At 44.4% G+C, this 23,145-nt stretch overlaps 1 protein-coding gene across 7 annotated transcripts in view; it reads left to right on the top strand.

Annotated features, from left to right (window-relative positions):
• myo6a (myosin VIa) overlaps positions 1–23,145 on the top strand; it is a 100,289-nt gene that overhangs the window by 73,275 nt on the left and 3,869 nt on the right. The window contains exons 23-34 of one of the 7 annotated variants that reach the window (XM_029754351.1): positions 396–525; positions 1,758–1,848; positions 2,793–2,943; positions 8,576–8,784; positions 9,394–9,472; positions 15,066–15,226; positions 15,388–15,429; positions 15,889–15,927; positions 17,175–17,213; positions 18,906–19,012; positions 20,215–20,355; positions 22,530–22,556. In XM_029754351.1, the coding sequence (XP_029610211.1) occupies positions 396–525; positions 1,758–1,848; positions 2,793–2,943; positions 8,576–8,784; positions 9,394–9,472; positions 15,066–15,226; positions 15,388–15,429; positions 15,889–15,927; positions 17,175–17,213; positions 18,906–19,012; positions 20,215–20,355; positions 22,530–22,556 (1,216 nt within the window). The remainder of the gene's footprint in view (positions 1–395; positions 526–1,757; positions 1,849–2,792; positions 2,944–8,575; positions 8,785–9,393; positions 9,473–15,065; positions 15,227–15,387; positions 15,430–15,888; positions 15,928–17,174; positions 17,214–18,905; positions 19,013–20,214; positions 20,356–22,529; positions 22,557–23,145) is intronic. The other 6 variants (XM_029754375.1, XM_029754365.1, XM_029754358.1 and 3 more) reach the window with 6 other exon arrangements.

Below are 23,145 nucleotides of genomic sequence, written 5' to 3'. Positions count from 1 at the left end.
GACTGTGAGGGGAAAGGGATTTTGATAATAAACCATCGAACACTGGGTATTTACTTCTGCACCAGATGAATTGGTCAGTGATGTTAAATGTGCTGTTAAATGTGCGGTTTGGCATTTCACATTGAAGCTCTGTAGTTTAGTGCTTATGAGTAAATCAATATGTTCTCCTCTTGACCCTGACCAGACAGGAACTACTGTTATGGCTTTAATATATCCATCCGCTATTGTCATCTCCGCTGAGCAGGGAACATCTGCATACTGATGGCTGTTTTAGAGGGGAAAGTGCCTTTCACTACTCTGTTCTCTCTCTCCTCTCTCCCCCACCCGTGTCGGTCACCTCTCTCCCCCACCCGTGTCGGTCTCATTCCTCTTTCCTCCACCCATCCTCACCTCAGTTTAAGGAGTTTGATCAGATCATGAAGTCCGACCCTGACCACCTGGCAGAGCTGGTCAAGAAGGTCAACCAGTGGCTCATCTGCAGCCGCTGGAAGAAGGTCCAGTGGTGTTCCCTCTCTGTCATCAAATGTGAGTAACATCCTGCTACCTTCCATATCACCATTATACACCAGGGCCTCTATTCTCAATGCGTCTCTGAGTAGGAGTGCTGATCTAGGGTCAGTTTTCCCAATTAAGTCATAATGAATAAAATTATATGGACAGGGGGTACCTGATCCTAGATCAGCTCGCCTATGCTGATATGCTTTGTGAACACATGTTTTAGGAGACAAATGGTTTAAAGTGATTGCACCAGTTGCTCTGACCCAATTCTGACCATAAAACGGCAACTGGCTCTGGCCATCTGTTTTGTGTGGCGATGTCCTCTGATATAATCAGACCGCCTCATAAAGCTCTGAAAACAGTCATTTAAAACCTCTTCATCCTGGACCAAGATATTGCTTTTTCCTCCATTACTCTAACGTGCTGTGGGGCCGTGTTGGCAGACCGTTCACCTCAGTCCTTCAGATATGATCTATTACCTGCCCAGATAGTATACAAAACATGAGGAACACCTGCTCTTTCCGTGACAGACTGACAAGGTGAATTCAATCAGTGTAAATGAAGGGGAGGAGACCGGTTAAAGAAGGATTTTTAAGCCTTGAGACATGGATTGTGTATGTGTGTCATTCAGAGGGTGAATGGGCAAGACAAAATATTTAAGTGCCTTTGAACTGGGAAGCTCAGGCACTCTGATTTGAGTGTGTCAAGAACTGCACCGCTGCTGGCTTTTTCAAGCTCAACAGTTTTCCCGTGTGTATCAAGAATGGTCCACCACCCGACCAACATCCAACTTGACAAAAACTCTGGGAGTCATTGGAGTCAACATGGGCCAACATCCCTGTGGAACACTTTCGACACCTTGTAGAGTCTATGCCCTGACGAATTGAGTCTTCTGAGTGCAAAAGGTGGATGGTACAACTCAACATTACACTCCTTGGCTGCGTCCCAAATGGCACCCTATCCCCTAGGTAGTGCATAGGGCTCTGGTCAAAAGTAGTACACTAACAAGGGGATAGGGTGCCATTTGGGACATGCACTCAGTCACACATATAGTCTTTGACCCATTGGGTTTACCTCTCACTGAGGCAACATTTCCATATCGTCTGCTCTTTCTGTGTGAATTACCGCTGGAGTGTACTGTGCAGCGTGTCCCCTATATTCACTTAGCAGCGGCACGCCACATGTCTGGTCTCCCATTGTCATCCTCTCTCTCCTCTTTCTCTCCTCTCTTTCTTTCTCACGCTCCATGTCTCCCACAGTGAGGAACAAGATGATGTACCGCGCCAGTGCCTGCATCAAGATGCAGAAGACGGTGCGCATGTGGCTGTGCAGGAGGAAGCACAAGCCCCGGTGGGTATCCTCTAATACCTCCCTCCTCTTCCTCGTTATAACTGCACTTTCACAGCTCAGCTCAGGGGTGCCAGGCTGCTTAACACATGATGCATGTAGCTCCACAGAGCCGGTCTTATCTGTACCAGCTGGTGCCACAAGACTGTCTTATTACCTTTGTAAAGCTCCAGGTGATCTGTACTGATTACCACAGAGCCCGGTTGCATAAAACGCCTTAAGTTCATTTTCCTCTTTTTCTTTCCCTTTAAATGTCCTTTTCCATTGAATTGTCCTCAACTTTAAGTCAGTTGCACCACACATTTTAAGGTGAAGTTCCCCCTTAAATTAAGTGAAAGTTAATTGTGCCTGTGAGGTTCCCTTAACGGCTTCATTCAGTATGGATATCAATGTAGTCAGTATTTGTAGAGGTGAATGTTGCTTTCATCTCTTCTGGTTACAAAAGGGAAACATCAACCGGCTAGCTACTTAGCTAAACAATGGAAGGTGCGCAATCCATGGCTACAAAGCTAGCTGGCTAGTTAGGTATAGCTACTCTGTAAGCTAGCTTGACGTACTAGAAAGCAATTTAAAAACAAGAAACGTGATTCATTATCTTCTGAAGCGATTTGGTTATCCTGTCTTGATTGTAGATCTCTTTGACGAGACCTTTAGTGAGTGAATCAGGTCGTGTCCATGGTAGCCAGATGCTCTTTCTGCCGTACATGCCTTCAAACTACCGTCAAACCCCTTAAGTATGCCCTTACCTAAGGAGATATTTGAGGGGCTATATGCAATGCCCTTAAACGATTCCCTTAGGTAGGGGAACGTTATTCCTTAAGGTAAACCCTAAAGATGTTTTATACAACCGGACCCAGAGCCTCTAGGCCAGTGCGATAGGAGTTACTGTGCGATTTTGTAATTATTTGAAAACCAACTGTCTTCGACTAACTGTGTGTGTGGTACAGGATCGACGGGCTGGTGAAGGTTCGTAACCTGAAGAACAGGATGGATAAGTTCAACAAGGTTATCGCCGGCCTGAAGGAGGGCAAGCAGGAGATGAGCAAGCAGATCCAGGAGCTGGATGCCTCCATCAACGCAACCATGGTCAAAATCAAGGTCTGTGAGATGATACCCCCAGCCTTCCATCCTGCGACCTCTCCGAGTTCTACGAAACCTCTGCTTTTTAAGTCAAACTTCTACCTAACCCCTTTCTCCTCTTGTCTATGAATCCAAAAACAAAGTCTCTTTTGTCAAGTTAGTTGAAACACTCTGTATTTCCAAAGGGAGATCAGATATGTTTGTTCACCTTTGTTTGTTTCATCATTCCTTCTTTGAATGTCAAACTTCTATCCAAATGCTCCTGTCCAAAAAAAGAGTATTTCAAGATATTTCATAATTCATTATTTCTCTACATTCAACATTTAGTTTTCTGAATGTCATTACACCAGTATGTGCATCGAGTCCGCTCAACGTCGAAGATGTGTCCCCAAACGGCGCCCTATTCCCCGTAGCGTGCGCTGCTTTTGACCGGCCCTGGTCGAAAGTAGTCCACTAATACAGGAAATGGGGCGCGGTTTGGGATGCAGGCATAGCGCTTATATAACACATTCATCCCAGTGTGGAATATTTAACACATGGTGGATAGTTGGAGGGAAACTCTACCTGTTAATAACAGGCTTCAGCCAGATGGTGTGTAATTATGGCAGGCTCAGTGTACAGACTATGAATTTTTGGGGAACCTCTGGGGAACCTGAAGACTTTTAAATGAGGGCAGCTTTGACTGCTGTAAATCACTCCCCTGTGTTGTTCATTTTCTCTCATTTTGTGAGTAGCATGAAACAGGGTTTGTTATTTATTCACAGGACCTGATGTTGTTTTGGCAGCTATACTCTATCTTTGAATCAGACCTTCTCTCTGTCTCTACCCGTTGGCATCGTGGCTTTTTTAAATTTTTTAAGATAGATATTTTTCATCATAGCCAAGGCTGGATTTAATAGGATGCCTCAGTCCACGGGCTATCTGCATTTTGAGAAATGCATCTTGTCTCAGAGCCGTGTATATTAACTTTTGACTTCTTTTTTTGCATTTTTAGGGTTCTGTTTGTGATCAAATTGTATTAGTCAAATGCGCCGAATACAACCGGTGTAGACCTTACAGTGAAATGCTTACGAGCCCCTAGCCAACATTGCTGTACAAATAAAATCTTTGAAAGCCAAGTTGACAAACAGGTCACCGACCATTTCGAATCCCACTGTACCTTCTCCACTATGCAATCATGGTTTCCGAGCTGGTAATGGGTGCACCTCAGCCACGCTCAAGGTCCTAAACGATATCGATAAAAGACAGTACTGTGCAGCCGTCTTCATCGACCTGGCCAAGGCTTTCGACTCAATCACCGCATTCTAATTGGCAGACTCAACAGCCTTGGTTTCTCTAATGACTGCCTTGCCTGGTTCACCAACTACTTCTCAGATAGAGTTCAGTGTATCTAATTGGAGGGCCTGTTGTCTGGACCTCTGGCAGTCTCTATGGGGGTGCCACAGGGTTCAATTCTCAGGCCGACTCTCTTCTCTGTATACATCAATGATGTCGCTCTTGCTGCTGGTGATTCTCTGATCCACCTCTACGCAGACGACACCATTCTGTATAGATCTTGCCCTTCTTTGGACACTGTGCTAACAAACCTCCAAACGAGGTACAGAGTCAATGTGGTTAAACTTCTATCCAGTTAGTCGAGGTAATTGAGATATGTACATGTAGGTAAAGTTATTATTAAAGTGACTATGCATAGATAAGAGTAGCAGCGGCGTAAAAGAGGGGGCGGCAATGCAAATAGTCTGGGTAGCCATTTGATTAGATGTTCAGGAGTCAGGAGCTTGTTGGACCTAGACATGTTTAGAAGCCTCTTGGACCAAGACTTGGCGCTCCGGTACCGATTGCCGTGCGGTGGCATAGAGAACAGCCTTTGACTAGGGTGGCTGGAGTATTTGACAATTTTTAGGACCTTCCTCTGACACTGCCTGGTATAGAGGTCTTGGATGGCAGGAAGCTTTGCCCCAGTGATGTATTGGGCCGTACGCACTACCCTCTGTAGTGCCTTGCGGTCAGAGGCCGAGCAGTTGCCATACCAGGCATTGATGCAACCAGTCAGGATGCTCTTGATTGTGCAGCTATAGAACCTTTTGAGGATCTGAGGACCCATGCCAAACCTTTTCAGTCTCCTAAAGGGGAATAGGTTTTGTCGTACCCTCTTCACAACTGTCTTGGTGTGCTTGGACCATGTTAGTTTGTTGGTAATGTGGACACCAAGGAACTTGAAGCTCTCAACCTGCTCCACTACAGCCCCTTCAATGAGAATGGGGGCGTGTCGGTCCTCTTTTTCCTGTAGTCCACGATCTCCTTTGTCTTGATCACATTGAGGGAGAGGTTGTTGCCCTGGCAACACACTGCCAGGTCTCTGACCTCCCTATAGGCTGTCTCGTCGTTGTCGGTGATCAGGCCTACCACTGTTGTTTCATCAGCAATCTTAATGATGGTGTTGGAGTCATGCCTGGCAATGCAATCATGAGTGAACAGGGAGTACAGGAGGGGACTGAGCACGCACCCCTGAGGGGCCCCTGTGATGAGGATCATCGTGGCGGATGTTGTTGCCTACCCATACCACATGGGGGCAGCCCGTCAGGAAGTCCAGGATCCAGTTGCAGGGGGAGGTGTTTAGTCCCAGGATTCTTAGCTTATTGATAAGCTTTGAGGGCACTATGGTGTTGAATGCTGAGCTGTAGTCAATGAATAGTATTCTCACACAGGTGTTCCTTTTGTCCAGGTGGGAAAGGGCAGTGTGGAGTGCAATAGCGATTGCATCATCTGGATCTGTTAGGACGGTATGCAAATTTGAGTGGGTCTAGGGTTTCTGGGATGATAGTGTTGATGTGAGCCATGACCAGCCTTTCAAAGCACTTCATGGATACAGACCTGAGTGCTACGGGTCGGTAGTCATTTAGGCAGATTACCTTAATGTTCTTGGGCACAGGGACTATGGTGGTCTGCTTGAAACATGTTGGTATTACAGACTCTGTCAGGGACAGGTTGAAAAAGTCAGTGAAGACACTTGCCAGTTGGTCAGCGCATGCTCGGAGTACATGTCCTGGTAACCCGTCTGGCCCTGCGGCCTTGTGAATGTTGACCTGTTTAAAGGTCTTACCCCCATCTGCTGCGGAGAGCGTGATCAGTCTTCTGGAACAGCTGGTGCTCTCATGCATGTTTCAGTGTTATTTGCCTCGAAGCGAGCATAGAAGTAGTTTAGCTCGTCTGAAAGACTCGTGTCACTGGGCAGCTCTCGGCTGTGCTTCCTTTTGTAGTCTGTAATGGTTTGCAAGCCCTGCCACATCCAACGAACGTCAGAGCCTGCATAGTACAATTCGCTCTTAGTCCTGTATTGATGCTTTGCCTGTCTGATGGTTCGTCGGAGGGCATAGTGGGATTTCTTATAAGCTTCCAGGCTAGAGTCCAGCTCCTTGAAAGCGGCAGCTCTAGCCTTTAGCTCAGTGTTGCCTGTAATCCATGGCTTCTGGTTGGGGTATGTACGTACGGTCACTGTGGGGACGACGTCATCGATGCACTTATTGATGAAGCAAATTACTGATGTCATGTACTCCTCAATGCCATTGGAGGAATCCCAGAACATATTCTAGCAAAACAGTCCTGTAGTTTAGTATCTGCTTTATTGGACCACTTTTTTATAGACCGAGTCACTGGTGCTTCCTGCTTTCATTTTTGCTTGTAAGCAGGAATCAGGAGGATAGAATTATAGTCAGATTTGCCAAATGGAGGGCGAGGGAGAGCTTTATACTCTGTGTGGAGTAAAGGTTATCTAGAATTTTTTTCCCCGTTTTTTTTAAATTTTCCCTGCGTTAAATTCCCCGGCCAATAGGAGCGCCATCTCTGGGTGCACGTTTTCCTGTTTGCTTATGGTGGAATGCAGCTCATTGAGTGTGGTCTTAGTGCCAGCCTCAGTCTGTGGTGGTATGTAGACAGCTATGAAAAATACAGATGGAAACTCTAGGTCAATAGTGTGGTCTACAGCTCATCATGGGATACTCTACCTCAGGTGAGCAAAACCTCGAGACTTCCATAGATATCGTGCACCAGCTATTATTTACAAAAATCCATAGTCCGCCGCCCCTTGACTTACCAAACGCCGGTGTTTTATCCTGCCGAGACAGCGTATAACCAGCCAGCTGTATGGTGATAATGTCGTCGTTCAGCCACGACTCCGGGAAGCGTAAGATATTAGTTTTGAATGTCACGTTGGTAGCTTAATCTTCCGCATAGGTCATCGATTTTATTTTCCAAAGTTTGCACCTTTGCTAGCAGAATGGAAGGCAGGGGTTTATTCGACCGCCTATGAATTCTCACAAGGCAGCCTGCCCTCCGGCCCCTTTTTCTCTGCCTTCTCTATATGCAAATGACGGGGATTTGGGCCTGTTCCCGGGAAAGCAGTATGTCATTCACGTTGGGCTCATTGGATTTGATAAAGTAAAATAAGGATTCTGCCAGATCGTGGTGAGTAATCGCAGTTCTGATGTCCAGAAGTTACTTTCGGTCATAAGAGACGGTAGCAGCAACATTATGTACAAAATAAGTAAAAAAATAAGTTACAAACAACGCGAAGAAAGAAACAAAAAAAAACACAATTGGGTAGGAACACGTAAAACGTCAGCCTTCTTCGTCACCCTGTTCACAATTAATAGTACCAAAAAAACGTGTTAAACAATTAATTCCTTTGCGTCCAACTGATTTGTTAGACTTTAAAAGTAAAACTTTTTATTGTAGAGAGTAGTGGGCCTTTTTAAGGTGAAACTAACATCAAATGCTGCTAAGTGTGACTTCAGAGTCTGATGTCGTAGACAAAGCATAATTCAACGGATGTTTGGGTTATGAAAACCGAGTGAGGAGACGCTCTGTATCCGTGTCCTCGGGCGGTAGTAAAACACATCAAACACAGGCCCACAGCTGCGGCGCAGAATAGGGCCTTCTGATAAAAGGTTACTTTGACGGCAGATGCGTATGAATATTCATCAGCGGCAGAGAGTGTTGCTGTAATACATTTGCCTCTAATTCAAACCTACACCACTGTCTGTGGAAGCTCTGTAAATGCCAGCAGTCACAAATGTAGGGCTCTGATTGGGATGAATGTGTTAGTGCTCAGGGACGGAGATGGCACCCAACAGAAATATGAACTTGAATACCCTCCCGTGCCATCAAGCCCAATTAGTTGAGGCGTGGGTCTTGATGGTCTGGGAAGGTGTTCCAGATCATATTTCTGTTTGCTGCAAGGAGACACTTGCTGAATCCCAAACCAGTCTCTTCCTCTCGGCCCTCCATTTGCAAAAGTCTCCCAAAGCTGAGGGAGTGAAAAGTAAGTGTGTATGGGCTAATTAGACCCTTCAATAGCCAGTTTGACCGAGCCAGCAAGGCTGAAGTGCTATCCCAACACGCGCCACGATTTTGCTCAATTTCATACAAAACAATGGAAAGGCGTGGCTTAATGTATGCATTGTGTATTTGTTTGTGTTTGGTTTCCAGGGTAAAATGAAATCTCTCACACCTTACCTGTACCTGTGTCCTACTCCCCCGTCAATGTCGAGATTGGGTGGATACTGCACCCCATGTTTGTTCTTAGTCTTTACTGAATTCAATCAAATTTTGGCTGATGCCTTTTTCATGGGACTCTACTCTCTCTCTTCAGACTACAGTCATGACCCGCATGGACATTGACCACGAGTACCAGGCCCTGGTGACCCGGTCAGAGCAACTACTGACCGCCATGCAGAACAAGAAGAAGGAGGAGGAGGAGAAGGAGCGACTGAAGAAGATCCAGGAAGAGATGGAGAGAGAGAAGAGTAGGAGGGAGGAGGAGGAGCAGCGCCGCAAGCAGGAAGAAGAGGACAGGCGCCTGTGAGTGGAGGGGGATGGAGGGATGGAAAGAGAGCAGAGGTTGTCAGATACATTAGTCATGCTTAGTGTCATCCCCTCTCTTCATTGGTGAATAAAACCCTTAAGCAGAACTAATGGCCCATTGTATCTGTCACTAGATCCTAATTTAAGGCATTAGAGACGACTACCAAAACTTTATGGACCTCTGACGACTCTGCCAACTTTATATGCCTGGTAACTGAAGGGTACCGTCATGGACATGGTTTAATAATTAGGCCTACCTACTGCTGAGGCACTTTGAGCATGACCATGTCAGAGGACCTTGATAATGTCATAGATGTCGTAATGCAATTATCAGGGCTCTTCCGGTGGTCATTTACTGTAGGTTGGATTTTTTAATCCAGGGATTATTTATTGGTTGGATCCAATTGAATTGATTTAATCGGTTTCACCTCCCTTAATTCTGTAGGAGTGTCCTACCAGGATGGGTAAAGTATTGATCTACACACTGTATGAGCTTGACTAGTACTGAGGAGCTGCTGTATGTTACAGTATTGATTATGAAGTTCAACCTTTGACTCGCCGTGACACCAGACCCTAACAGCCTTTCTTATTCTCACTCTTCCTCAGGAAAGCAGATATGGAGCTGAAGAGAAAACATGAGGAAGAGGAGCGGAAGAAGAGGGAAGAAGAGGAGAGGAAGCTTCAGGTTAGTGACAGTGTTCTTCTTCCATTGTTGCTTTCTCCTTGTCAGTGTCTTTCGCAGGGCGTAGTACAATGCTTTACTTAATGTTCTCGCTCTCTCGCTCTCTCGCTCGCCCCCGCTCTCGCTCGCCCCCGCTCTCGCTCTCCCTTTCTCTCGCTCTCTCCCTCCAACTCACTCACTAGCTCTCTATACCCACTCACTCCAGTTCCGTGGAGATGGTTAGACTTCTGTTTATATACTGTCCATCTGGCTCCCCATGTTGTCCATCTGAAGAGGGATAGCACGAAAGTGCCCCAGAGATCTGACCCTGGATAATCTACAGGCTTTTTAGCTTTTATTGCTGAAAACTGCGCTCTTAAATCAGTGTCTGGCCTAGAGCCCACCCTGAGCCAGGGACAGGGTTGGTGCTTACTCAAACAGCCTTTTTAACCTTTAGATACCCCATCAACATCACATTTGGCTTCCGTGTACGCGTTGGTATGAATATGCATGATTTACACTGCAGATGTTTGCGTTTTGGGAGGAAATAACTACATGAAACACAGGGCTTTGACGGTCACGAAATTTCGTCAGCTGGTGATTGTCAAGCAAATAACTGTTGGTCTCACGGTAATTGGCCATTTAATTAACATAAACACATTTAGCATATCCTGGCCTATAAGCCACTGATGCAGACCTTTGGAACATCTACATTTTAAGTCTAATAAATCCATGTAATATAGCCTACACCTTCACAATAAATCCATTATTTATTGTAGACAGGCCTAAAGAAACATGATAGGAAGAGTCTATTTCAGAAGAACAGAATAGCATACTCTGAGTTGTCCTTATGTTTGGTCCTGATCTGGCAATGCCAAAATGGCTGTGGGCTACACTAGTTTAATTTAGCAGACAAGATTTGCTTAGAACAAAGCTGAATAAAATAAAGGATATTTTCTCCAAACGATTTGAGGGAGTGCGCACATGCGGCTATTCTGTGTTGAGCAGTTAGCATATAGGAGTACCTATTTCTTTGTTTAGTTATTAATGTAACTTTGGTTGTTCTACTAACGTTGGGCTATATCTTTAGATGTGTAATACATTGAAAGGCTGCATGATGAGACTCTGATTTGAAGAAGTTGCTTGAAAGGAATGAGCTCTGCTTTGGTTTTTTTGCGGTAGGCTGTACACACTTCATCAGTCTCTCATTCACAATTTGACAAGCACTTGATAATGCCTAGAATTTCACGGCGGCATCCCGTGTGGCCGTAATGCACCCTAAAAAAATCCATGCCTTTTGCGGCCAGTGGCTGTTGTACCCTTTGCCCGGAGTGCTACGTTGTGCCGTTCTCCCTGAGTGCTTTGGAGCTCGCCGCACGTCTCACTCACATGGCTCTCCATCACATGATTGGGTCTTTCTCACAGGTTACAAGTGAAGACAGACACATCGGGGACGCAACGGCATGTGTCCTTATCCAATTCCGAGGTGCATATTGAAGATATTGAAAGAACTGTCCACATTTACTTAAGCCAACAAGATGAGTAGGCCTTTACGAACAGCAAAAGCATTAGCCTATGTCAGTCGACTATCCATCATAGTACAAAAGTTGACCAATTATATTCTTTGCGAGAAATAAATATTTCACACATAGTCTGGGACAGTTGTGGGATGCAATGGATCTCAAATTAATACAGCCACTAGTATCAAGAAATGCAATGTGGCTGATGCAACAAGTCAGAACATTTAGCTTAAAATGTTGATAAATTACTAGGCTATTTCTTCACATTATAAGCACAGCAATGCGCACATGGCAGTAGGCAATAAGCACTTATGTTCCATTAGCGGGAAAACACCATTATCAAAAGTGACCGCAAATGTGATTATGCATGTAATGCTATTATTATAAAGGTGCATTTTTATGGTGAAAATGATCTTCCCCAAACTTGAAACTCACGCGCTGCTTATAAAGGTGAAATACATTTTTGTTATTTTTTTTATTATATATGTCTGTCAGGCTTTACGCCCCATGTGAAGCGGATTTGTGCTGCATTTTAAGAAGTTATTTGGCCACTTTAGTTGTGATACAAACCTTATCAAAACATATAGGGCTAGGCTACATGAACTGTGAGACTATAGCTGTGTTCGAATACTCATACTAACCGTACTACAGTATGTGTGACGTGAATTGAGTATATAGTATGCTTATTGGTCATAGTATGGATATAGTTAGTATGCCAAAAGTTCCCCGATGTCGTACTAAATTTGCCAAAATATGAAGTATACACAGAGTACACAATTTCCGTACTTTAGGGCCCATAATGCAATTCAGGGCCCCTTCGTTTCGAGATTTGAAGAAAATAGCGGAAAATGTGCCGTCGAAGTACAAGAGCAGATACAAATTCATTGCTTTAACTAATTATGACGAATGTTAAGAAAATGTTGAACAATGTAATAACTTTTCAAGTAAGTTACCTTACACGTTATATTGGCTGACAATTTGTTAGCAACGCTGTCCTTACGAACCAAATAGGTACATACTGCTGTAATGATACTATGTTGTTAGCTAGCTACCTAATGTTAGTTGGCTACTATACTTATACATCAAACTTGCCAGTATATTAACAATAGGATATCTAACTACCCAACGTTTTATTGACTTGATTATTACCGTCATTCTTAGCTTAGCTAAATGGTATAGCCGTTATGCGTTTCAATGGACATTCGGGTGCTTTCGTTAATTCGCTCTGGCTATCTACTCCGATTTCAGAGCACTCTTGTCTGAGTGTACCAGAGTGCAAAATAATGAATTTACGAGTGCACAGCCCCCGTTGAATATGGCCGGTGTCAGTAAAAAAAGCATAATTCAATTGTTGCGAGCATCACAGTTAGTCACCAACGCTCTGGATAACATGGAAACTGCCTAAACAACTCTGCTAGGGCGAGTAAAATGGTCAGTGGTCTCATTTGTGTCTGGAAGTAGCTAGATAGCAAGCTAGCCAACGTTAGCTTGGGTGCTTAACTGCCGTTGTAAGGTCAGAACGCTCAAACCAGCCCAAGCGTCCAGTGTGCGCTCCGAGAGCGAAACGCTCCAAATTTACAATCTGACAACGCTCTGAATTTACGAGCACACTCTGGCACTCCAGATTGAATTTAAGAACACACCCGAGCTCGTAAAATGTCTAACTAGTCATTTGTTATGCTAACTAGCTAGCAAGAGGTTGCATAGCAACAGCATCAACTTCCGGTAGACAGGCTAACAGCTCAACTGAAAGCATACTGTTCGTTTACAGTATACTAAAATGAACTAATAGTATATACTCATTAAGTACGTAGTATACAGTATGTTAATATGGCTATTCGAACACAGTTTATGATATAGAAAAAGTTACAACAAAAAAGGCATTTCTTGCCTTATGCTGGACATCATTCACAAGTGATGGGCTAATATTGTCACCCATCAGACTATTCTTGATTTATTCTTGTCTCTACATATACTAAATAATATGTGACATTTTGGGGATTTAGGAACGGTGCATGCTAATGGGCCAATCTCGAAGCAGTGGCAACGGGAAAAAATGCATGTCATCTATGCACTTACAGTGAATTGAGGACACTTTTCCCGTGATTCATTTTCATGCCAGCCAAGTAGGCTATACTCCTGTAGTAAAGATAAGCAATGTACTTAATATTAGGAAAGTTGAAATAAATATAATAGGCCTAGCCTATAAAAAGCTGATGGGATCCTTTTTTTTAATAGAGACCATCACTCAGTTTTCTCGTACAATTGCATAGCCTATAGCAATGCTGCGCAACATGAGCTCATGGGCTCTCATGAAGTTTGATTAGATTTTCAAATACATTTGCATTGATGTCAGAGTGATTAGAGGGACAATAGAGCGCTGAGTACCAGGCAGTTAGCAAGTTTGGTAGGCTACTAATGACCAGCAGCAGCATCAGAGCTTGGAGAAGCCTAATTACCATGAATAAACAGTCATGTGGAATTTGACTGCCTTCATGATTCGTGACCGCCGGTGTGGCGGTAATATCACCACCACAACAACCCTAATCAAACATCTTTTGATGCTTTTTCTCCACCTTTTAATGGATCTTGTCTTCCTGTTGGAATTTCTCTCAACCCGAGTGTTTCTTTCAGTGGTGTAAAGTACTACTTAAGTAGTTTTTTGGGGCATGTGTACTTCACTATTTATATTTTTGACTACTTTTACTTCACTACATTCCTAAAGAAAACATTGTACTTTTTACTCCATACATTTTACCTGACACCCAAAAGTTACGTTTTGAATGCTGAGCAGGACAGGAAAAGGGTCAAATTCACACACTTATCAAGACAACACATGGTCATCTCTTCTGCCTCTGATCTGGCGGACTCACTAAACACGCATGCTTCTTTTGTAAATGATGTCTGAGTGTTGGAGCGTGCCCCTGGCTATCCGTATTTTTTAAAAACAAGAAAATGGTGCCGCCTACTTTGCTTAATAGAAGGAATTAAGTGATTTATACTTTTACTTCAGATACTTAAGTATATTTTAGCAATTACATTTACTTTTGATACTTAAGTATATTTATAACCAAATACTTTTAGACTTTTACTCAAGTACTATTTTACTGGGTGACTTACTTTTACTTGAGTAACTTTCTATTAAGGTATCTATACTTTTACTCCAGTATGACAATTGGGTACTTTTTCCACCACTGGTTTCTTTGAAAACAAGTTCTCCATTGATCTTATTGCCAAAAAAGTGTGGTGATCTTTTCAACCCTGCCCCTTGTATTTTTCCCCAGTAGAAAACTTGACCAAAAGATAAATGTGCTTGGCTTGGTACAGTGGACTCCATTCCCTAGTTGCACACCTGAAGGCTGCTTATCTCCTGACCCTGGATGGTGGCCAGCTCCTGTAGACTACAGCTAACAGCCCCTCGGGGATCCACAGGCAGAGGAAAGGCTCATTAGTGGATGTGTAAGGAGTCTAATCAGGCCCTGCCACACACATAGCTGCCGCCTTTACATCTCTGCGCTTAAGTCCCTGACAGACTGTATAGCGACTGCGGGGGGGGAAGAGACAGATGTAGACAAAGAGACGGGGAGGACGAGATGGGGGGGGGGGCGGTGGGCGCGACACCGGGCGAGGGCGATTGAAGGTGCCAAAGGGAGTATCACCCAATCTTGTGAACCTGCAGTCATCCCGAACCTGCAGCGATGAGCTGCTATTTTGAGAGCACTGTAAAACGTTATGCCCATGTTAATATGCATCATCTTCATACAAAGGCGTCTTTGGTGCCCTTCATGAGTCTGGCTTGGGCAGGGAGTGACTTATGAAAATGTGCTCATAAGGACATGGTGCAAGCAGGACCATCCATCATATTACTGGGTCCATCAGAAAACCACATGCCACCTTCAGCGTAACAGAGGAAATGAGGCTGTCTTCTGATTCGCGCCTCACTCCCACAGGGCTCATTCTACGCTTTCTTGGGTGTGTTATTGGATGCTGTACTTTGTGGATTTGTGCTTGTGTGTTACAACATCCTGGGGTGTGTGTGTGTGTGTGTGTGTGTGTGTGTGTGCAAGCGCGTATATTAAACTAAACTGTCTCTGCAGGCGGAGATGGATGTTCAGCTGGAGGCTGAGCGAGAGGAGGAGGCGGTGCGCCAGAACATCTTGGAGCAGGAGAGACGCGACAGGGAGCTGGCCATGAGGATCGCCCAGAGCGAGGCTGAACTCATCCCAGAGGAGAGCCAGAACGATGCAGGCCTGCGCAGGTAACGGCTCACGAACACCGCTAACACACCTCCATAGACCATCTGTAACCCTCTGATGCGAAGCAGAGATGGGGCTTGATGAGGACTTTGGACCTGGGGAGAGACTCTGACCGTTTTGTAGGCCTGCCTAACCAATCTCTTCTCTTCTTCTCTTCTCCCAGTAACGGCACCTCAGGTGTTCCATCATCCCCAGAGAGCGCTACGTAAGACACCAAGATTTAACCCCTTAACCCCCCCCCCTAGTCCAACCTAAACCTGACCAGTGAAACATAACTACCCTGCATGCTGTAGCAATCTGCCAGCTAAACCAACCAACCTTACCTCTTTCATGCAAACACAGTCATTGATTGATGCTAGGCTAATAAGTATGATATTTAAACCAACTCATAATTCGACTTCAGTTAGAGTGCTGACTTTTGATTCAGAATCACCTTCTCCAAGTACATTTACGTGCACCAGGAATTTGACCTCCGAATTTGATTCCCAGACACGACTGAGCTCACTCTATCAATCAAGTCCATTTATTTTCAAATTGTTGCCAGAGGAATGGTCTGTCCTTTAACCAATCAAAGAAAGAGGAAAAGGAAGCACCTTTTCTTCCAGTTTCCCCATTGGCTACTGTATTGTGTACGGTTGTAATCCTCATCATTCTCTTGTTGCAGTGGGGCTGGTGGATCTCAAAAGCTCAAGGGCATGTCCATGTAGGTTCCTTTTTAAACATCACCTTCGCTGTATAAATACACCTTCAGCACACTTGCACTTCTTTTAAATTCAGACGAGGTGCACGTAGAATATCACACTATATGTTTTCTATTTATGAACTATAAGGATCTGCACGTCTTTTGCATGCTTTTTGTTGTTTTTTTAGCGTCGAGGCTGAAAAGAATGCATTGTGGGAAAAGCAACGGCTAGGCTGACTGCACTGACCGTTACCTTGATATTACTAATCTATTCCACCGTGTGCTGTAGCAGCATCTGCCAACTAGACCTCTGCTCCCCACAGCATTCCCACAAGCCCCTGAACTGCACCAACTCACTAACCTATGTTTTGATGGATGTGTCACGTTGTGAATCAAAGACATGCTGATGTGCACTCTGAAATGGTGTTTTGGAGGGTCATAATGGATTTGCCATATGGTTACTCTCTTTTACAAGCCACTGTTCCTGTCAATTGTAAAAGATTTCTTGGAAATACGCTCTCTCATCCGGTAATAATAAATTGCTTTGGAACACAGTAATACATGTTCTAGGCAGAGCAAAGCTATTAGAATGTACACGTTCTCTCAGTTTGCGTCACCTGAGTTTGCAAACCGGGAAGAGAAGTGCTCTTAATTGTGAAAGAAAAAAAATCATCCTTAAAACAACAGAAGTGAGAACATCAGAGTGGTGAGTTTAATCAGTGGCCCTGTAGATCAAATCTAAGTTTGTTGTTCGCGTACACAGATTTTCAGGTGTAGCTAAGCGTTTCTGTTTATAGCTGCAACATTTCCCATGCTGAGCTCTGGGCTGTTCACACAGCCTCATGCGGAAAGGATCTCACACATACAGATTTACATTCGAGTCATTTAGACAGTTATCCAGAGCGCTGTACAGGAGCAATTAGAGTTAAGTGCTTTGCTCAAGGGCACATAGATTTTTTTTTTTCACCTAGTCGGCTCAGGGATTCAAACCAGCAACCAAGCTCTTAACCGCTAGCCTACCGTCCGCCCGATCAGCCTCTATGTCACGCCACAACGTGAGACGATTCAGTGACCAGCAAAGCAGCAGTGTTCCAGTTAGGGAGGGGAGATTGTATTATATTCCTGGCTGCACATGCACACACACCTTTTCTCTCTTTTACACGCCTTCTTTCTCTCTCCTGTCTTACAACTGCAATCAATGTGACAGTTGGCTGGTATTGAAAGTGGTTCTAACTCTTATTATGCTGGGCTCATCATGTCCTTTTTAGGGAGGAAATGGCCAAGGAAATGTCTGAGCTTCTGTCTAGGTGGGTAGAAATCCTTTAAAATTCCATGAATGAAATCTCCGATAATCGTTACGATCACTTCAAATCTCTGGATCAGAACATGTGTGATTCTGAGTATCAATGCTAATCTTCTTAGTAGAGATGTATCATCTTCATTTGGGGCTAATTCTTCATAATTTCACACAATTAACCATTGTTGAGTATTCCTACACAATGAGGTAGGGCTCCCCACCATGCAAATGGATGGATGATTGGTTTTCAAATCAGCCGGTGTCTTTTTAAGTTGAATCTCAATCACTTAACTTTAGCTAGCTTTTGCTACTGGTAAGTAAATAATGGTGACTCACTCTTCTACAACGGGGCCTCGTCATATGTTTGTTCTATTATTATTATTATTATTATTATAGTTACTCACACATTATTTAAGTCAGCCATATCCTGATTCCTGGCCCACTGATATTGCACTGTAGTAGAGCTCTTCTTTATTGGGATCCCAATTAGCGGATGCAATGTGGCCAGCCGTCAGAATGACTGAATGAGAGATGTTTGCTGGAGCCCGTCGACCACACACCCAACAGGCACTGTTACGTTGTCTGTTTACTAATTGGTTCAAGCCGCCTCCCACCACGCCTCATTGCGACACATGGCCACAGGAAGTGGGAGCAGAAGGTGCCTCGGCCTGCTTGCCCAAGGTCGATGGGGCTGCGTGCTTCTGGGTACCCGGAATAGCAGCCAACGGTGCGAGGCACGCTCCCCTGGTTGGAGAGGCTCAGTCAGCCAATAGGATTAGAGCGTGGCCCAGGGCCCGCTCCAGCCTCAGATCCAGAGAGTCTAAAAGGGGAAAATCCCAGCCAGGATGTAATTAGCCCTGTCAGCAGTTAGCAGGAGGAGGAGGTGACGACAGATCAGACTAGCAAGAAACAGCCACACAGCTGGAGAGTAGAACGACACAACAGGGCCAATTTCCCCGACAAGGATTAAGCCTAGTCCTTAATCTGTGTCAGGGAAACCATCCCAAACAGTGCTAAATGGCTGTTCAACAGAATAAAGCAGAACTGGAGCAGCTCCGTGACCAATTCAGTGGCTTTGTGGTTAGTGTCCTGCCTGAGATTGGAAGGTTGGGAGTTCGATTCCCGGCCGAGTTATACCAAAGACTGTAAACATGGGACCCGATGTGTGTCTGTTTGGCACTCCGCATTAAGGAAAAAAATTGGGGGCAAGGCCCTGTGACAGACTAACATCCTGCCCAGGAGGTGTAGTTGCACATCAAGCTGCCTCATGCTACAGAAACAGGAGATAGGCTCCTGCTCCTATGAGCCGTTCCAGCTCCATACAGTTGGGTTGTGAATAGTTTGTGTTACTGGTGTGGGGTTGTTAAATTTCTCTTGTCTAGCTGCAGTTCACCTGACAAACTTCACATTTCACTCCACATCATCCTGCTCCCAACTCCTCCAATGAAAATCGCAATATGCCATCACGTGATTATGACCGTTGATCTCTCTCGTTATGGATCCAGTCGTTCTTGCTCCACTGGGAGGGTGAAGTTGCCCCTAGACGCTGATCTTGGGTCAGTTTAGAATTTTTCCCACCGATGGTTAAGGATTGGGGGAGGGTACGCCGATCCTACATCTGTACCTAAGGGAAACTTCACCCCGGAGCCTGCTTTGGTTTTGGTTCTAATCCCACTGTCTTGATTTGTTTCTGTGCTGCCAGAGGCCCACAGGTTCAGGCCACCAAAGCTGCTGCTGCTGGCACCAAGAAGTACGAGCTCAGCAAGTGGAAGTATGCCGAACTGAGGGACGCCATTAACACGTCCTGTGGTAAGAAAGTCAGCCATGTTGAATGTTTGGTTGAAGCTCATTTAGAAACTTGACTCTGACAATTTTTACGTTAAGAATCTCGACTGGGACATTTTGCTGAGACACTGTCGCTCCTAACGAACCTTATGCAATATTGAACTGTCAAACTGTTTTCTGAGCCTGGTTCGCTTCGGTCTAAAAGTGAATTGTGGTTTTACAGCTTTAACTTGCTCTATGGTTATTTATTAATGCCTACGTTATTATTTGATCACTTCCTTGTACATGAAAGTCAAATTCTTCTGTCATTTGGTAGAACAGTGGGGTACCAGTGGTCAAATGTTGTGCACTATGTAGGGCAGGGATCCTCCATTACATTCATCCGCTGGCTGTTTTTTTGTTGAACAGATGGTTATAAATAATTTGTATACTGCAAATTGACCACAAGAAGCCAAAACGGGTATAGTATTTGACCAAAACATAATCATTTCAAACCTTTATTTATGCGTGTGAATACTTGAGAACAGATTTCCTAAATTAAAAACACTACGCTGGTTTCCTGGGGATTTTAGTCTTATGTCCAACAACGAAAACTATAACATAAAAAAAAAATAATAACTTCACCCCCCCCCCCCCTCCCCAATTAAGTCACCCGCGGCCCTATTGGAGAACCCTGGAATAGGCTTTCATTTTGGACGCAGACTCATTCATTCGCTGCTCCCCAAGCCCTGTGTCTTATGTGCTACCAAAAATGCCCAACAATGGGGTATCTGGGGTTGCTGACGCATTTGTATTGAAAGTATTCACAAAGCAATCAGGCATGCTGATATTAAGTAGTGTGCCCATTATAGGGAGACCTTTTTGACAGTGAAATGACTCATTTATCTGGTAGGTAGGAAGCCATCTTTGTGAATTCAACTTTACCAAGGCACTTAGCGGGGTCTGCTGATGACAGTTTAAATGCATTTTAACCCGAGCAGCAATTGTTTTAGAATTTCATGAAGACATAGAAAGACAAACCCATAATGCTGTCTTTTTATTATTTTATGGCTTTTGAATTGTTGTTGAAGTAATAAGTCTTTTAGCTGTAGCTGTCGTCTCTCTGTTGGTAGTCCTCCATCTCTGTGTGTAGCTCTGTCCTTTGTGGTGCTGGTAGACTTTAGAGCCTGCCATGCTCTAATACCTCTTTCTCTCCCCTTTATCTTTCTCCCTCCCTCCACCCACAGATATTGAGTTGCTGGCTGCCTGCCGAGAGGAGTTCCACCGCCGGCTGAAGGTCTATCACGCCTGGAAGTCAAAGAACAAGAAGCGTGGCAACGACACCGGCAACACTGAGCAGAGGGCCCCCAAATCAGTCACCGACTACGGTAAGGGACCCCGCAGGACACCGCGTCCCCAATCCACAGGGTCTTTCAGACAGTGTTATACAGTACAACATCAATGTAGGCGTCTTATTATGGGTCTCTTTCCATGCTGTGATAGTCGTGATTTGGAAGCATACATTTTTTTTTTATTCTGCTCCCAATATCAGACCTCGAGTCCCCTACTGATATATTCTACTGCAATACTGATACTGTGGTTGCATCCCAAATGGCATCCTATTCTCTACCTAGTGTGCTTCTTTTGACCGGACCCATGTGGGCCGTGGTCAAAAGTAGTGCACCATCTATGGAATATGGTGCCATTTGGGACACATCCTGTTGGTGGCTGCTCTCATCCTCCAGCCTGACCTTTTTTCTCTTATTGTTCTCCATAGAACCCCATGCTGTTTCGCTCTGTGAGCCACAAATGGGTCCTTTCCATGTACAAAACATGGCGTCGCCATGACGACAAACAGCTATTTTTCCTGTGTGGCAGATTGCAGATCCACTTTGTATGTGCTGTTTGTTAGACAACTGATTGGACTACATACCACATACACAGCCCCCATAGAATTACATATATAATTCTAGGATCTGTAGCTATGCCCAGCCCCCACCTCTCCTCCTCTCACTTAGGGTTCTATTTTCGTCTGGTGTCAAGACAGCGCTATTGTCAAACGCGTGCTTGTTTGCAATTTCGACCTGTTAAATCCCGGCGCTCTTATATTTTCAAACCCTAGCGCCAGGATTGGTAATTTACCTGTCTTATATGAACTCGCTTGCGCTGAGGTTGGAGGGGTAGCAATATCTGATTTTTGTCGTTAAAAACGTGTGCCAAAGTGCTGTTTTCAGTATGCGCTGGTGGGGATATTTTAAGACCAACCGAAAGCTGGTCTTAGCGGTAACGCGGTTGGTTATGGCATGGATTTTGACAGCAGAAGCTCAGCCTATCCAGCCATGATGCATAGTGCCCATATACACATGGAGCAAGAGATGTGCTTTGTGCCCGTGAATCTCTTATTTAGAAACCATTTTCCCATTTTTGTTTAATTTGATTAAAAACCAGACATGTCCTCCCCTCTAAATGAAAGCAGTTTTTTTTTTTTTTGTAACGTCCAATGCTTTCGCTTAGTCAAGACTATCGATAAATGGTTTGGATTGTGAGACTTCTTAGAAAGAAATCTTTATCACCAAAGCTTTATTCAAAGATCAAGTTTGGCAGCAGCAAAACTGTGAGCGGACGTCCCTATTTTTTTTTTATCTATGTAGGCTATTACATTATTTTAGCCAGCGCCTGTTATTATTATTTTTGGATGTGCATAAAGCCCCTCCGTGTAGACTAATTGCTCATCATGGAACGAGAGATGAGATAATCCGGTGACATTAGTATTTAGAAACATTTGTTATTTTCCATTTTGTTTCATTAAAAAAGCAAACCCTTAGTAGGCTACCCTTACCCTACTATAACAAAAGCTGGTTCAACAGCAGTGCATCTGGTGTCAATCTTATCCTGGCCATGCATTAGCCAAGTAGCCTATCTATAACGCATGCGGTATTAAGGCATGGAACGCCGTGAGTGGCCAAGCCCTCGTCCCAACCACAACTTGTTTATTCATCAAAACCCAGCCCTTTCGCGCCACCGCCAGCTATTGCGCTCATAATAACAGCTGTGAAAATAGCAACAACAAAAACGATATCGCACCCGGACCTATAGCGCTACCGCCAGCGCTTAGATTTACCATTTGCGTTAGGTTTGTTAAAATAAAGCCCATAGTGTCAGACACAGCACAGTGCCAGCTATGCCTACCTGCTCTCTGACACATTAACAAGCCAGAGGCTGAGGAGAGCTCTCATACTTTCAGGCTCCAAGCATAATGTAACCTACAATCTAATGATTTTGCTTGTGAATGACCATATACAGTAGAATGGCCTTCCATGCCTATGGTCTCATCCATTTAGGCCATGGCTACAGTAAACGCGTGTAAAGACATAGTAATAGCGCTATCATTAATATCTATGAAGAAGGGGCATTGATATTAGCGATCGGCTCAAAATAGCCTCGTCTTTCTAGGAAGTTCATTTGTAGGTCTGTTATATTGTCTTGCATGTTGATTTTGTTTAATACCTGTGTCATACTGCATGTGTTGTTTGTAAGTGTAACCTGGCATGTTTACTTTCAGATCTCGCACCTCATGTGAGACAAGCACGTAAGTGGTTCTCCATGATGTAGTAGCACCACTAACCTCAGCCCAGTGCTAAGCCCTCTATTAACCATGGGGAAATGGAGGGGAGTGCTGTGTGTGTGTGGTAGTCACTACTCGTCTGTGTGGAAGGGTTTTAGTTTCTGTTTTGGGATAAGGCTCTGGTCAACAGCAGTGCACTATATAGGAAATAGGGTGCCGTTTGGGACGTAACCTTGGTGATGGCGTACGGAATCTTACAGCAACTGGTTTCTTTCTAAATGAATCGTCTTTGGTGTGCATGTTATTTTCTAACAGAAGATTATTAAGGGGTGTCGACTAAGTGCACCTGGAATTCTTTGCAAGTGTAGACTATTGTATGAGACACTACAGACTTCTCGCTTTTACAAGGCAGTGTTCGACTTGGATGGTGTTTTCAAATGTCGAACTCGAGCTGATAGAGAATGAGAATGGGCACAAAGAGATTTCAAAGGGTTAAAATGGCTGCTGTTATTGACGTTGCTGCAAATGTTATGTGGCTACGCTGACAATTGGAGCTAAAATCATTCAGGGCACTTAGGCTAACTGGTGTTTGGATGGATGTGTGCCCGCCTCC

The sequence above is a fragment of the Salmo trutta genome, chromosome 1, assembly GCF_901001165.1.
Source record: "Salmo trutta chromosome 1, fSalTru1.1, whole genome shotgun sequence".
NCBI classification, from domain to species: domain Eukaryota; kingdom Metazoa; phylum Chordata; class Actinopteri; order Salmoniformes; family Salmonidae; genus Salmo; species Salmo trutta.
Note: the sequence above shows the minus strand (reverse complement) of the source record. Positions and strands in the feature narration are given on the sequence as shown.